Source organism: Anabrus simplex, chromosome 2, assembly GCF_040414725.1.
Source record: "Anabrus simplex isolate iqAnaSimp1 chromosome 2, ASM4041472v1, whole genome shotgun sequence".
NCBI classification, from domain to species: Eukaryota; Metazoa; Arthropoda; class Insecta; order Orthoptera; family Tettigoniidae; genus Anabrus; species Anabrus simplex.
In genome coordinates, this window is record NC_090266.1 from 1,133,793,389 (window position 1) to 1,133,809,741 (window position 16,353).

General features: G+C 37.6%; 1 protein-coding gene across 1 annotated transcript in view; it reads left to right on the forward strand.

The window, feature by feature from the left end:
- LOC136864739 (DEP domain-containing protein 1A) overlaps positions 1-16,353 on the forward strand; it is a 157,805-nt gene that overhangs the window by 82,195 nt on the left and 59,257 nt on the right. Inside the window, exons 7-9 of the mRNA XM_068226098.1 lie at positions 199-341; positions 389-480; positions 783-955. Of these exons, the coding sequence (XP_068082199.1) occupies positions 199-341; positions 389-480; positions 783-955 (408 nt within the window). The remainder of the gene's footprint in view (positions 1-198; positions 342-388; positions 481-782; positions 956-16,353) is intronic.

A 16,353-nucleotide genomic window follows, 5' to 3' on the forward strand; every position in this document is an offset into this window, starting at 1 on the left:
TTGTCCAAGTTGGAGGAGTCTCTTCAAATTCCGCACTTCTGAATTATTAAATTAAAGAAGCATTATTGACTTCAGCATTCAAATATCTCTTTTGAAGTTCCCTACAGTGATTGAGCCCATTAGCTAATTTTATAGAACAGTGTCAATTACTCCAGTGAATTATCAGCAGTCACTATGGTTTTTTTTTCTTCTTGGCAGGAAAAGATCATTGGGGATAGTGGCAGTGAATGCAGTGGTAGCGAAAGCGGTTCATATTACACTGCTGCATCAAGTTCAAGAGAGAGTTCTTGTAGGGATAGTCAAGTGTTGTCTGACAGCTTGGAGAGTACTATTTCTGGTAAGCAGGCATGTATACACATGCTAAATATTTTCTTTCCCTTACTCTAAGCGGTTCATATTACACTGCTGCATCAAGTTCAAGAGAGAGTTCTTGTAGGGATAGTCAAGTGTTGTCTGACAGCTTGGAGAGTACTATTTCTGGTAAGCAGGCATGTATACACATGCTAAATATTTTCTTTCCCTTACTCTCAGATGAAATAAAATTTAATATTTGTGGACAGTACTCTGGTAAATACTGCTTACATCTTCCAATAATTGCTTTTCAACTGAAATAAATCTCTCAAATATTATGGAATATTATTGTAGAGCCATAGGGTTCCTCCATCGAAAACTACTGGAAAATATTTTCTGAATATATTATGGAGCTCTATATTAAATAAACTTATGTACAGTTGAGATTGGTGTTTGTGTCTAAATTGTATTGTAAATTGTGGGTTTTACAGATGCTGATCAGTGGTCACAAGAGGGTATGAGTCTTGGAGTAACAGTGCTGCAGTTGTTGCTTCTACTTATCCCACCTTCCAACCGTGTACAACTTTGCCATCTTCTACACTTTTTGAGGCAGTTATCTTCCTCAAGATCTGGCCCTCTCCATTCTGCTTGGGATACAATGAAGGTGAAGTTATTTTCCTTTCCTATTAGCAGTCTTGTAACAAAGTTATGATCAAAATTATTCAGATAATGATCTCTTCTTGCATAACCTATGTATCCAACACCTGAATTTTAGGAAATATTTCGATTTCCTCACATTACTTCACCTTTTCTCATTATGCATTTAGCACTGCTTTTCTCTTGGAAGGAATCTGCTATAAAGATTCCAGAAACAGAACAGATGAGATAAATGTAGTAAACTGCAAGTCTGCATATATTCCTATAGCAATATTAAAAGTAACCTGATTTTCCCACTATGCAACTTTCTCCTGCTGGATTTGATCAGACCCAACCTTCAGTTTGTCAGTTCCTAGTTTTGTATACAAATGCATAATGAAAAGAAAGAACCCTGTAATTTTAAGCTTCGATTCATCTATTTTACTAGGGTTTCCAACTGAAGTACATGAGAGTAGAATTTTGATGAGATCCAAGGTTAATTTGATATTCTGATGACACAGACAATTACCGTATTTCACGGCATAATCGTCGCACTTTTTATACCAAAATTTTCGAAAAAAATTGTAGGGTGCGACCATTATACGATGAATATTTAATACCAGTATTTGTATTACTCAAAAAATGTATTTATAACTAAATTGTATTTGATACAAATTAAGATGCACGTAATACTCGCGTTTATACATCAAAATAATTAAAATAGTCTAAAACAAAATTCATAATTTTTCGCAACAATTCGGCGAACGTTTTTCCAACCTGAAAATAAAAATGAACGTATTAAGTTAATTTGTCATTAATTTGAGTATTAAAGTTAAAATATTACACTTGCAAAAAATTATCGCTTTGTTGTGAAATGCGGACTTACCGGTACGCAATTTATTCCAAATCTTCGGTGTCGCTATCGCAGGTTTCGCTATCTGATGCGCCGTCCTCGCCTCTGTTAATACCAGTATCAGATTCTTCGTCTCCCTGCCACACTGCGTCATCTTCGGAACCGTCTAGTGCATTCGAAATCCCAGTCCCTTTGAAGCTCTTGGAGACTAGTTCAGGTGGTATAAGATTCCAACTCTTCTTCACCCACGAGCATAACAAGCCCAAGCGTGAACGCCTGATATTTCCGGCGGGCGTCAGTTGCTGATCGCCGCTCATCATCCACTCGTAAAATCGACGTAAGTTGTCTTTAAAGGGTTTATTAACACATACGTCTAGTGGCTGCAAAGCAGATGTTAGGCCACCAGGAATGACTATCTGTCGTGTCTTATTTGTAGTGAGAATTTGCTTCACTTCGTTCACGAGGTGACCTCGGAAACTATCTAAAACAAGCAGAGCTGGTTGTTTTAGTAGTGCACCAGGTCTTCTATTCCACACAGTTTTAACCCAGTCCAGCATGAGTTCTACGTCCATCCAACCCTTTGGTTGCACTCGTACATGAATTCCACGGGAAAACTGTATATTCTTAGGCATCGTTTTCCTCTTGAAAATGATGTAAGGCAGCAACTTTCTCCCGTCAGCTGTAATGGCTAGCATTGCCGTGCATCGCAACTTCTCACTACCGCTGGTTTTCATTAATACACTCCGTGATCCTTTTAGCGCAATAGTGCTGTTGCGAGGCATATCTGATCGGCATTACCGATTTGAGAAAGCAAGTACGAAGTTTCCTTGCGCAAACGTATGACAAATCGGTGAAAATTTACAATCTTGTCCGTGTAATCAGCAGGCAACTTTTGGCTTAGTGTTGTTCTCCTTCGCACTGACAGATTGTGTTGTCGCATGAACCCCTTAATCCACCCACGAGTCGCCTTAAACTGAGTTACCGGTATGTTGTGTTTGCGCGCTACCTCCTGTCCCTTAATTTGTAACATTTCATATGATACACTGCAGCCATTGTTACGTATTTCACTGACGTACCTAAACACTTCTTCGTCAATTATAGGAAACTTCCCTGTTTTAGGACCTCTAAACGCGCGTCTAGAAGGGTTTGTGCTTTTTAGCTTGTTTTTTACTTTCCGCCAGTCACGCACCAACTTTTCACTCACAGAAAATTTTCTTTCTGCAGCTCTGTTCCCGTGCTGTTCAGCGAAGTCAATTACGCTTAGCTTGAAGCCCGCAGAATAGTTTCTATATTTACCCATAATCGCTTATAAATGCTTCACACGTTAATGTTTTGCGACATAAATGACTTTCCATAATTGTTCACTATTAAAACAAATTATTTCTGCAAACACCCAAAACACAAATTAAAAACTTAAATTCTCACGCACACATGTCTACAGTAAACACGTAAATCTGAAACAAATAAATGCATCTGTGATCTGTCCATTCCAGAGCAGCCAATACTGTTAGGCAGCAAGGAAGCATGCAACAATTTATCAGTTTAGCTCATTGGTTGCGACACACTACTGCGCTTACGCAAAGCTCGCAAACCGGAGCTCTAGCTAGCGCGGTGTAGATCTACTGTATAGTTGACTGTATTCCGAGACGTCAGTAACAAACATTCATTTTTTTCAATTTCTTTTAAACATACGGTAATTAGGTTAATATTTCTTCCCAGTTATTGATGATTTTACATTACATTACTGACGAGTTTATAAAATAAAACTTTAATAGCATTGGATAATAATTATCTTGACTGCTTGGATAAAAGTTTTCATCCTAGCCCGGACACTTATGACGTAGTAGTAAGATAAGAGTCAAGCGATGACAACTGAGACATCGTAAATAATTCGGCTGAATAATTCCGTGGAAATCTGCGTTATCGTCTTGGATTTCACTTCGTGCGCAATAACACAGGAGCTGGCCCCATGGTGTAGGGGTAGCGTGCTTGCCTCTTACACGGAGGCCTCGGGTTCAATTCACGGCCGGGTCAGGGAATTTTACCTGTATCTGAGGGCTGGTTCGAGGTCCATTCAACCTACCTAGCCGGTATTTCCTGGCGACGTTGCCGATAAGCGATAACTTACAGCCTTACGTATTTCAAATGGGAACTCATAATATGTAGGTGGTGAATAAATAGTACACTGTCTCGCGACCACGTTGTCAAACTGCCGATAGCCTACCGGTAAGCATAATATGTAGGTGGTGAATAAATAGTACACTGTCTCGCGACCACGTTGTCAAACTGCCGATAGTCTACCGGTAAGCCATGCGTCGTACATATACCGGTATTATTTATTTATACGTTGTGCAACATGTCGCAAACGTGACTGTGTTGCCAAATTGCCCATAAACCATTCACGTATTTAAATTGCGCATTCATGTGCAACTTACGTTGCAGTTCCATTTACCTTTTAACCAGATTAGTGAACAAAATTTGGACGTGCGACGATTATGTAATTAAAGGTTTAAAGTCCGATTTTTGTATTGAAAATAAAGGATGCGATGATTACGCGGTGGCGACGATTATGCCGTGAAATACGGTACTTGTGTTAATTGATAAAATATCTAGAGTACTGTACATATGTTTATCATCTTTACATGATTAATATTATTAAAATGTTAATAATATTTTATTATATAATTTATAATTTTTAATATTATTGAAATGATAGGTAAGGGTGTATTCTGCCCGAAGTCAGGTCCAAACCTATGAAGAGATGTGCCTGATCCAGAGTTTACTTATGGTAGGGTGGCCAGTTCCTTTCCCCTCCTCCGTTCCCTTACCCCCCTCCAACAGCGCGTGGCAATCTCTCCAAACCTTGACCAAGCCCAATGTTGCTTAACTTTGGAGATCTCACGTGATCCGGTGTTTCTACACGGCTATGGCCGTTGGCAGTTAAAATTATAACACCTCGATTTTAAAGGTCAAGTTACTAGCAATAGAACTGAGAGACGGTGGTTTGAGTAGGATTCCTCAAAACTGTCTGTAATCCTTCGTGCACATGCTGCTGTGTTGGCTGAAGAGTTTTGCCTTCTATCATGCTTAGAAATGCTTACGAAATAGAGAAGAGAATACAGAACAATTCCTAGAAGAAGTGGAGAAATGCACAGAAGACAAGGAAGTAATGATAATGGGAAATCTGCATGCACAAGTGGGAAGAAAAGAGATTCTGGGGCCATATGGATATGGCAACAAGAATCAAGAAGGGGTTATGTTAATGGACTTTTGCCAGAGCAACAAACTAATAATAGGAAACACATGGTTCAGGAATAGAAATAGCTAGGAAATTACCTGGTATGGATGGGGAGATAGAAGAGAAAAAACATTGTAATCAACGGTGGAAAAGGGACTTGGAAAGATCTTACGGATGTTAACAGCTAAGCCTGAGGAAGCCTTTAGGTGTGATCACAAAGCAGTGACAGCAAAGTTGAAAGTTGACAAGATCACAAAGCTACTAGAAAAAAAGTTAAGTAAGATTAAGGTCTGGAGATTGAAGGAAAAGAAGGTACAGGAAGAGTTTAAGAAAGAACTATAAAATCTGGTACCAAGGACAGATATTAGTCATGTTGACCAGGAACACAATCATTTTAAGAGTGTATTTGTAAGGTGTGCAGAGCAAACATGTGGCAGAACATTAGGAAAGGTAAGAGAGATAGACAATATGATGGAATGATTATGTGAAGGAAGAGAAAAAAAACTTGGAAGGAATGGAAATGACTGAAGAGAGTAGAGCAAGATACATAGAAGCAAAAGAGTTTGCAAGAAATTAGTAGCTGAATAAGTGTTGAAAAACATTCACGCAGGAAGTATAGGAAAATTTGAATTGTGGGGGGGAAAAATATTTGGAATTATAAAAAACTGCAGGAATGAAACGGTGAACACAGAGTTTGTGAAGAATAAAGGAGTGATACTGACAAATATTTCAGTGAACTGCGAAAGGTGAGAAACCAGACCTGTGGAAACGGTATCCAGGCAGCAGGAATAGAAGTAACAGAGAAAGAATCAGACCTTACAATGATAGAGGTGGAATAGGCAGTTAAAAAGATGGAGATGGGAAAAGCTGTGGGATTACATGAATTAGCCATAGAAATGATTAAGGCTGCAGGACCAACGGGACTCATTGGCCTTACAGAATACTAGTGTGTATGGAGAGAGAGAAAAATGTGCCCAAGGATTGGGGAAAGGGGGTATGATACCAGTATTCAAGAAAAGGGGTAAGATGTGCGGTAACTACCGAGGAATCACCATCTTGTCCCGTGTTGCCAAGATACTGGAAAGGGTATTGCAAAGAAGAATTAGAAGAGAGGGGGAAAGTCAGTTACAAGAGGAAGGATTTAGATTCAGAAGTGTAAGGTTAACAGTGGAACCCATTTTCATCCTGAGACAGATCATGGGGAAAAAGCTGTGAATATGGGAAGGATGTAGTAATGACTTTTAAGGACTTAGAAAAGGCATATGACAGGATTCCCAGAACAAAAGTTTGGGAAAGCCTGACACACAGGGGGATTGGCTGTGAACTTATAACAATAATAAAAACAATATATGATAACTGTTCCAGCTGTGTGAAGGCAACAGTAGGTAGAACAGAATGGTTTGGAATTGACAGTGGGTTAAACCAGGGAGTGTGTTGTCACCTTTGCTGTTACAATGATTAAACGTTTTAGGGTCTACCTATTCAATACAATAATAATGTTGTCTAGATGTAATTACAACATTCTAAATTTATTCAGGACTAGTTTCGACGCATTTTTGCGTCATCCTCAGCTGTACAACGAACTTGGAAAACGGGCAATTATATAAATATGATAAATATTAACCTATTTACATAAGATAAAAACCCTATGACGTCTACATTAAAACAACAACACATGATAAAACCTTTGAATTCTAATGTTTAACTATTCTTTCTTTTCCAGCAAGTTGAAAACTTGCAAGTCAAATATACTGGATATTGAGTAACAATGATCAAGATGATTCATGTCCTGTGGACATACAGTACTGAATTCAAAATATTTGGTTTGCAATCTACAATAATAAAATAGCTGCTATTTGCTAGATTTATATAATTGCCTGTTTTCCAAATTCCTTGTACAGCTGAGGATGACGCAAAAATGCGTTGAAACTAGTCCTGAAGAAATTTAGAATTTTGTAATTACATCTAGACAACATTATTATTGTATTGAATAGGTGGACCCTAAAAAGTTTAATAATTGTAATCTCAGTTTGAAACGGGGAAAAAAAAAAAAAATTTCTTACGTCAATCGTTGCTGTTCATAATGGTGATGGATGACATCGTGAAGGCAACAAAGGAAGATTATAGAGGGAAAAGACTGAATGTAATGTTGTTTGTGGATAATGTTGTGATCTGGGGGGATCAGGAGGAGGTACAGCAATGGCTGAATGTACTGAATAAAAGGATTGAACAATGGGGTTGAGGATCAGTGTGGAGGAGAGCAAGACAGTGGTGATGAGTAGGGGAATTAAAAAAGGAAAAGGAGCTATCAAAATTGGAGTCAAAGAACTGGAAATAGAACACTTACAAATACTTGGGAAGTCAGCTGACAGAAAATGGAAGACTGGATATGGAAATTGGTAGAAAAATACAACTGGGGAGTACCTTTTACCCCCAGATACAGAGATTAAAGATTTACCAGTGAAGGTTGAAGAAGTAATGTACAAGGGATGTTACTTAGAATGTCATGTGCAGCAGAAGCCTGGACAATGACTGAGAGACGGGAGTAGAGTACAGCCAGCTGAAATGAAATTCCTGAGGAGTATGGTACAGAAGACAAGAAGGGATAGAGTGAAAATGAAGACATACGAAAAGAGCTAAATGTGCAAAAACTAGATGACACACTGGATCAGAACAGAATGAGATGGTTTGGATATGTCAAGCGGGTGAAAGAAGAAAGACTGCCAAGACAAGCACCGGAAAAACAGTGAAGAACAGCATAGGACAACAGAACCTGAACTGGAACACAAGTGTAGGGTGAGGAATGGTGGAGAGACAGGACGAAGTGGAGACAAACCATATTAACCCCATCCGGTGTCAGCTGGAAAAGATGAAATGATGATGGTGGTTTGTTAGTCAAAAGTACAGACTCCTTGGTTTAAAACTCATTTCAGATCACTCATCGTTTGTATATGGTAATTTTGTAGTCCCTACGTACTTCTATATCAGCCACAGATACCTATGTTTCTGGCATTGCCTTTTTAAAGACCTTAGATTTTTTTTTCTATCTATCACTGATATTCATTTTTAATGGTATTTTGCTCCAAGTGTCATCATGATTGACCTGTCTTTTTCATATTTCTGGCGATGCAACTTTTGTGCAAATTTGGAAATTTTATGTGAATAATGTAAATTTTGATGTTTTAAGTAATGTTTATATATTTTGTGAACTTTCAACTTATTTCCAGAAATTTTGAAGGGAACGTACCATGTTGAACTTCATTCAAACAATTTTTTAAAATGTATCTGTTTTCATGGGTGACATAACTATGTATGTCAACATACACTTGTGGGTAATGCACATGTTAACTCAATCATGAGCAAGAGAATTCTCATCACAGGTAGCAAGTTCCACGTGGATGCAACACGGCATATGAACGTTCTGAGTGTCATATGCAAAATTAACCATAGTGCAAAATCAGCAAATTAATGAAGGATTGGTGAAGGAATACTATTTATATATAAATGATAAAATAATTAAAATTAAACAAAGAGAAAAACTTCTCCCAATTTATTCAAGATATGCAGGTCAAATGCGTGGGAGTAGAACATTATTCACAAATGGAGTTCACAGCAGCAGCTGGTAATAATCTCAAATGTGTTAGTAACAAACCAATAATACTCAGCATTACAGCAAATGGCTAGCAGTAATGTATCGTAGAATGAATCAAATAAGAGTGGACCACACGTTTGTATTCAGTATACTCGTATACATTCCAACTAATCAATAAAACACACTCCGTGATATTTCTGTGGTCATTATATAATTCTTATCCACTCGGTGCATAGTTACATTGTCTTTGACATCACATGTGTGACACGACTGCATTACTTTCATAAATACTACTATCAAGCTGCGTTTCAGCCAATTGCACCTATAGAAAACATAATGGATAAAATATCTATAGCCATAGAACAAACAAAAGCAGAAAGGAACGTAATACTTGCCGGAGATTTTAACTGCAGGATAGACAAAGAAAATACCAAAACTTGCATCCTTCTCGAGACTCTAGAAGACAAAGGACCGAGCTCGATAGCTGCAGTCGCTTAAGATCGGTCAGTATCCAGTAATCGGGAGATAGTGGGTTCAAGCCCCACTGTCGGCAGCCCTGAAGATGATTTTCCGTTGTTTCCCATTTTCACACCAGGCAAATGCTTGGGCTGTACCTTAATTAAGGCCACGGCCACTTCTTTCCAGTTCCCAGGCCTTTCCTATCCCATCATCGCCATAAGACCTATCTGTGTCGGTGCGACGTAAGGCAAATAGCAAATAGAAGAAGGCTTCAGAATAGCGAACAAAAAAGAGAAACCAACCTACATTGCACAGAACGGTCATAGCGCCATCACCCTACTATTTTTTAGAGTACAACTACAATTATGTAAACAAGAAGGCCTATGGAACTCATTGGCAGCACCAATAAGGAAACACATACCTATAACGACATGCCTACGCATGGAAATCCAACAAAATAGGGAGGAAGCAAAAGGACCAAGTATATATGCCAGAAAAATACAGCGGGAAACAATAGAAGAAAACTAGGAAGACATCGGGAAAGCAATAAACCTAATAGAAGAAGAAAGACTAGAAGAAGCCCTAGAAACAGCCACCACAGTAATAACGAAAGCTATAATAGTAAAGGAAAGAAGGCACGCACAAGCCTGGTTTGACCAAGAGAGTTACAAGGAAAGAAAAGCAACTCTAAAGGCCCTGAATGCAGCAAAAGTGTACAGATGCCCAGAAGACCTAACAACTTATGCAGAAAAAAGGAAAATATATAAAGAACTAATAAAAAAGAAAAAAGAAGAATATACAGAGAAACAAGGAAGGAAACAAGCCGAGGAAGCAAAATCAGACCCATACATAGCGCTGAAAAAGAAGACGACAATCGCAACAGGAGAAATTCATATACAGAACTGGGAACATCATTTCTCGAACATACTGAATAAGGAAGGGCTGAAGCAAGAATATGACATAGAAACAGCAGAACCCACACATGCTCTGGAGCCAACAACAACATATGAAATTAGGAAAGCAATACAAGGAGGGAGAAACAAGAAATCCGCAGGGCCAGACAAAATTGACATGGAACACTTAAATGACCCACTCGGCGAGATGGAAGAATTGTGGAAAGACCTAATGAACAAATGTATACAGGCTGGAAAAATACCAGAGGGATGGAACACAGCGACTCTAAAGATACTGTTCAAAGGAGAAGGGAGCAGAACATCAGTAGACTCATTTAGAGGAGTAGCACTAGAAAATGCATCCTTTAAAGTTTTCACGAAGGTACTAAATGAAAGATGAAAGCCTTCAGTGGGCAAAAGCAGAGCTGATCCTATACGCAGACGACGTGGTGATTGGAGGGAAAGAAAAGGAGGATGTGCAAAGGGCAGTCCGCAGACTAGAGACCTGGGCGGAGGAAAACAGCCTACAGATAAATGAAGAAAAGACAGTACAAATGACCTTCAGAAAAGGTGGGAAATCAATGCCCAAAGACAACATAACATTACACCAAAAGCCATTACAAGAGGTACGAAATTACAAATATTTGGGAATGACACTACAGACAATGGCAGTGTCCTTTGGTATACATATTCAAGAAAGAACGGCAGCACCAATCAGAGCCTCGTACAGTATCCAAAACATATCAAACCTATCAATTAGCACGGCGATGAGACTTTTCAAGACGACGGTAGTGCCAGTGATAACATATGGAATTGAGAGCGTGTGGGAAAAGTTGAAGATCGGAGACCTGATGAGAATAGAAAGAATAAAAGCAATGTTCATGAAGAGGGTTACCCGAGTTGGAAAGACAATGTCATCCCGGATGGTATACGAAATGATGCGCAAGACGTATTTCATAGAAGACATACGATCTTCTACCTACAATCAACGGAAGCAAGCAGGGCACTAGTAAACATCAGGGAAAGGAAGAAAAGTGAAATTGAACTCGACTTCTATGCCTCACCAGCGATGACGGACGATAGATGGACTAGAGAGTGCAACACGCAGCGCCACGTCATAACACGACTCTCCATACACGGGTTTCACCACAAGATATGCGTAAACAAGAAGTTCCATGAGCCAGATGAAGATTGTAAGTGTACTTTGTGCGGACAGAAGTGCAGTAGATATCCCACCATAACATGCACGAAAAGAACCAGGACAATTACAGACTATAGCAAAGACTGAAATGTGAAATTAATGCTAAAACTTGAGTGTACATTTCTGTATTAATTAGAATACAAACTCTTCCAAGAGGACTATCTACATTGACTTATCAAATGTCACCTATACCTGGCATACCACTTTGATAAATAATAGTCCAGTACATTTTCATTAATATTTTACTGTCATCTCAACTGAATACCTTTAGACAATAATCCACTAAATAGTTCTACATTCCTCGGTGCTATCTAACATTGACTAATTATGCCTTTATTTACCTTGCAGTTTCTCTGCTTATTCTCAAATACAACAAACTAAGTCGTTAATTACACCTTAAAATTTGCCACTGATCATTCAAGAATTCTCAGCAAATGCATGTGGAGAAGTAGGAGTAATACCTAAATTAGTATGACATAACTCAAATAAATAGGCTTGGGACTGTAGTGGCTCTTGAATATGATCTCCCTATCGCATTAAATATCAGATTAGTGAATGCTATACGACGAACGAGAAACAAACTAAACAATAATACCGTGGTTAAAAACGTAGTCACAAACGTGAACTCCAAAAACATCTCAAAGAAATATAATTATGAAAATCAAAACAAAATCAAGGTTCACATATAAATTAGCATCACACCAATGCTTTGTTCCACACAGAAAATATAATGATTAATGTTTTATTCCCAGATTAATATTTAAATTAACGGTCATCAAGATCAATAAGCACCCCAAATTCTCAAAAGAAAATATATACAGTAACTTCTACCTTATGTGAAGGAATATCACCACAATACAGAGGTAAACAAAAGATTCCATCTTGAAAACAAATGCAAGTAAACATCCACATTGAATTCCAGTGCACACAGTTAAGAATAGAGCATTCAACCATGACACTTCCAACGTTGTCTCCGACCCTGTAACGGCGAAATTATGACCAGTCACACGCAATGTAATAAAATGTACAACTTCACAATATTTTCCTCCTGAAAATAAATCGCAACAAAATGCAAACTACAAAATTTCAAACCACTACACATGCATCTAAACACATGTATTAAGGAGATTCTGAAGAAACTACTCTTGTATTCAAATATCACCTAACATTTGTACTTTCTCGATGATCAAATAATATTATTGCCAATATAACATCGCGACATGCGGTATTAATTTGCATCTCTGGCATCACTGGACCTGAAATAAATACATTGGGTGGATAACTGCTTTCTAGGCTTAATTATGGATGATCCTCATGTCAAAATCTATGCATTCAATACTTAAAATCAAGTCAATCTCCTTACAGTTGTTCTTAGCAAAGTCTTTTACATATGGTTCCGCTATATTATCTCATATATTTATTCTAATACTCCTAGACAATGTCGCAGATCTTATTCTTACTCACTCATAGACGGAATTAAATATTTATCACTTGAAAACAGTATCGAAGACTTACCATTTCCCATAAACAGTATCGAGAACCTTATTACAATTCATGGACACTACCTGTTCCATAACCATATTTCAATTAACACGTTGACAGTACCTTAAATATTGTGTCGTGAAGAACCTAGAATGTACATAATTGCCTGCGATTTTGGTGTGAATTCTGGGAAAATGTGCTATTTTACTGGCGCAAACAACATATTTCGGCAAAATCGTCAGAAATACTCAAAATACGATGCATAAATCTTTCGACCGTTCCGATCGATGAAGAGAAGTAGCCAATCGATTGCTGCTTGCTGACTTTAATCGATATTTTCAATGGGAATAGCAAGGGGAATAAGATCTATATCGATTATTATCGAAATGTAAATCGAGTGTCACGGAAATTTAAAGATAAAAATTTCATTGTTCCGTATTGAAAAGTATCACAGTTAAATTGAAATAATAAATATGGTAGTTCAACCTATTCAATACAAGTAAATAAGAGATGTAGAGATTACATTCTTATTTAATTAAAAGTGGAAATGGTACCGGTTTCGACCCCAGTCTGGTTCATCTTCAGCCAATTATAACTCAAAAAACAATGCATAAGTAAGAAAGAAGTTAACGGTCAAGTCCACACAATATCAGTTGAAGAGGCGATATAAAAATGATGGAGGTAAGCACTGTAAAATTCAGACGAAGTGGAATGTAAGTCACTTAAAAGAAGTAATGCGTAATCTTCCGAGCGTCAGCACGGCACACGCAATATTTGGCACTGCCTCACGATGTTCACGAAAAGCAGAGAACACTTAAATGAGCCAGACTGCATAAACCGTCAGGCACAAAGTCATAACACAATCCAAATATGAAGATCTAAAGTCATGAAGAAGCCGAAGACGAGCAGCTCAACCGAAGTAACTTGCAAGCTCCAGAAGATCGGCGCGGTGTTTACAACGTCAAGTGCTGTAGTTTCATACGCTGACGGAGATTGAAGGATAGATTAATGATCAAGTATTTGCTTAGTTCACGAAAATGTACTTATATATATATACTTATAATACGATTCAATATAATTGAATACGTAATTATGATCTTGAAGATTTTTAGAACAGTTGACGTGAAAAAACAATAGTGAATAGAAAAAATTGTAAAAAGCGCAATAACGGAAACAAATAGCATACTGTGCTATTTAACTAGACGCGAGAAAATATAAACTAACCTCTGAAATCAATCACGCACTCTGCCATCTCTCGAGGTGTATCCCATTTTTACTTGATTGCGGTATTTATCATTAAAATTAAGCGATCGTTTAATCAGCCTTCATTTTAAATGAGTTTAGAACTGTTATTGGACACGTTATTTATGCACGTATTACGAAAATATGTTCTCTTTCAATTCAAATTTTCTTTACAGAACAGCAGTCGACGGGTATTGCTAATCGATTCCGACATCGCCTTCGAATGTCGAGGAGAAAACTCGCTAGTGGACATAGCAAAGATAATCGATTGCATCCAACATAATCGCGGGCGGGGGCATAAATATTGATAACAAAAATTCTCGCACGCTTAATCGCTCGTAATAACGGATGCGTCAATGATAGGGCTCTCGCTGTAACCGAAGGATAATACACAGTTTAATATAGGAATTTTTGAAGGGACAGAAAAAAGTTGTCGGTATAACGGGGTTCTTGTTATATGCCATACTCGCTATGTCGGACTTCTACTGTAGTTTCATAATTTTAGTATGTGGTTGGAAGATCAGTTTGACTTCATTCACATTCAGTCATCTATATCTCTAGGCAAAAATAAGCCTCTATAATTTAATATATTTACAAACTTTAATAACTAAACTATGCAAAGAATCTCCAATAAAAATAAACTACACAAATATAAGATGATTTGAGTACTTACCAGTAGCATATAGGAGTCCAACACTCGGCCACCTGGATTCCTCGCTATTACTGAAATCGAACCTCCTTACCGCTCCTTGCAAGCATTCTCTTTGCTTACAAGTTGTGCAGAAAAGAGGGTCTACGGCAAGGAATCCAGGTGGCCGAGTGTTGGACTCTTATACGCTACTGTACTTATCTGGGTGATAGTTGTTGCATCACATGCTGCTGGGATTAGCCGCTACGTCCCTGGACTACGACACGCCATAATGGGCAGTTAGTGCATATTCTGCATTGTATAAAATCCTTCATTTAGGTTTCCATTATTATCATACTTCTCCATATGTATTACCTGCAACTGACAAAACATAATTAAGTAAATTTCCAACAATATACGTGTCATAGTAAATTTTAAGACCACAACAATATTTTTTTTTATTATATGTATTTTAATGTTATAATTATTCCTGGAATATTGTCTTTGTCTGGTATACATATGTTTTAGTTATCACATGATCTGTTTAATTCTTATTTGGCTGAAGATGGCCACTAATTGGCTGAAACTAGTCCCAAGACTATGTAATATTATTTACTTGATATATTATATTGAAAATTTCTTGTCAATTTCTTACAATTGCACTTCACTACGGAACAAAAATGAAATGAATAGCTTATAATTATAATGTGATAAGTACAAGATGCCAACAAATAACAATATTTATTCGAAAAGCATATTTTGCTTATTTTGGTACCATGTTTGGAGATAAGAGTAGAAGTCATTCACTCCACACCTTGTGTGTCATACATGCGTTGTGCAATTAAGGAAGTGGAGTGAAGGTAAAATGAAGTGTTTGAACTTCTCTGTTCCCATCATGTGGTGCGAACAGAAGAATCACGTGGATGATTGTTTCTTCTGTATGACGATAGTAGCAGGATACCAGCAAAACAAACGTGAACAGAATCTTTTAGGCGATTAGGCCTGTCCTTCATGGTCCAGGGCTGCCGATCCCCTCTCCACCATCATCAATGGATACATTTGAATTCTCTGAACCAGAGGTAAGTGGTGGAAGTAGTGAATCTGACTATTCCGAGTGTGGTACTGATAGTAACCCAAAACCTCTTACTCGAGCAGAACTTAACAATTTGGTGAAAGACTTGGGACTGTCAAGACATAGCACCACTTCTGAGATCACGTTTCTGTGAAAATAATTTACTTGCACATGGGACCTCTTCTGTAGAGAAATCTTGATAAAGACTTTAGGGATTTTTTCTTTTTGTTGACTGTTTAACTCTCTGAGCGCCAACGTCCTTTTGAAAGCCCGTTTGATTTCCATCTGAAAACTACCAACATCCTTTCAAAAGGACGTTCAGTAATTATTTTTTTATTATTATAAGTAACAGTCATTTCCTTTCAGAATTTCCCAATATAGTTAATTAAAGACTTACTATTTTTGCAATAAAGAGCCCCTTTTATTTTCAAGGCCATTGTTTCAGTATATCAGTCCAATCAGCAGGCATATTTATTGGCGCGGCAATGACACTAGCAGTCTTGCTGTGTACCTTGTCCGCTCTGTGTCTAGTGCTCTCGATCTTTTACTTGTTCATTTATTGCTGTGAAAATGATTATATATCCACTGTCTTTGACAAAATGTGTGTTTGAGAGAACTTATAAAATGTATTTATACTGAATTTAATTATTATTATTATTATTATTATTATTATTATTATGTAAGTGTTATGTAAAAGAAGTTTGTACCCTATTTCATTAGTATTGACATAAACCAAACGAGTGTTACTAGACTTGTATTTTTGGCT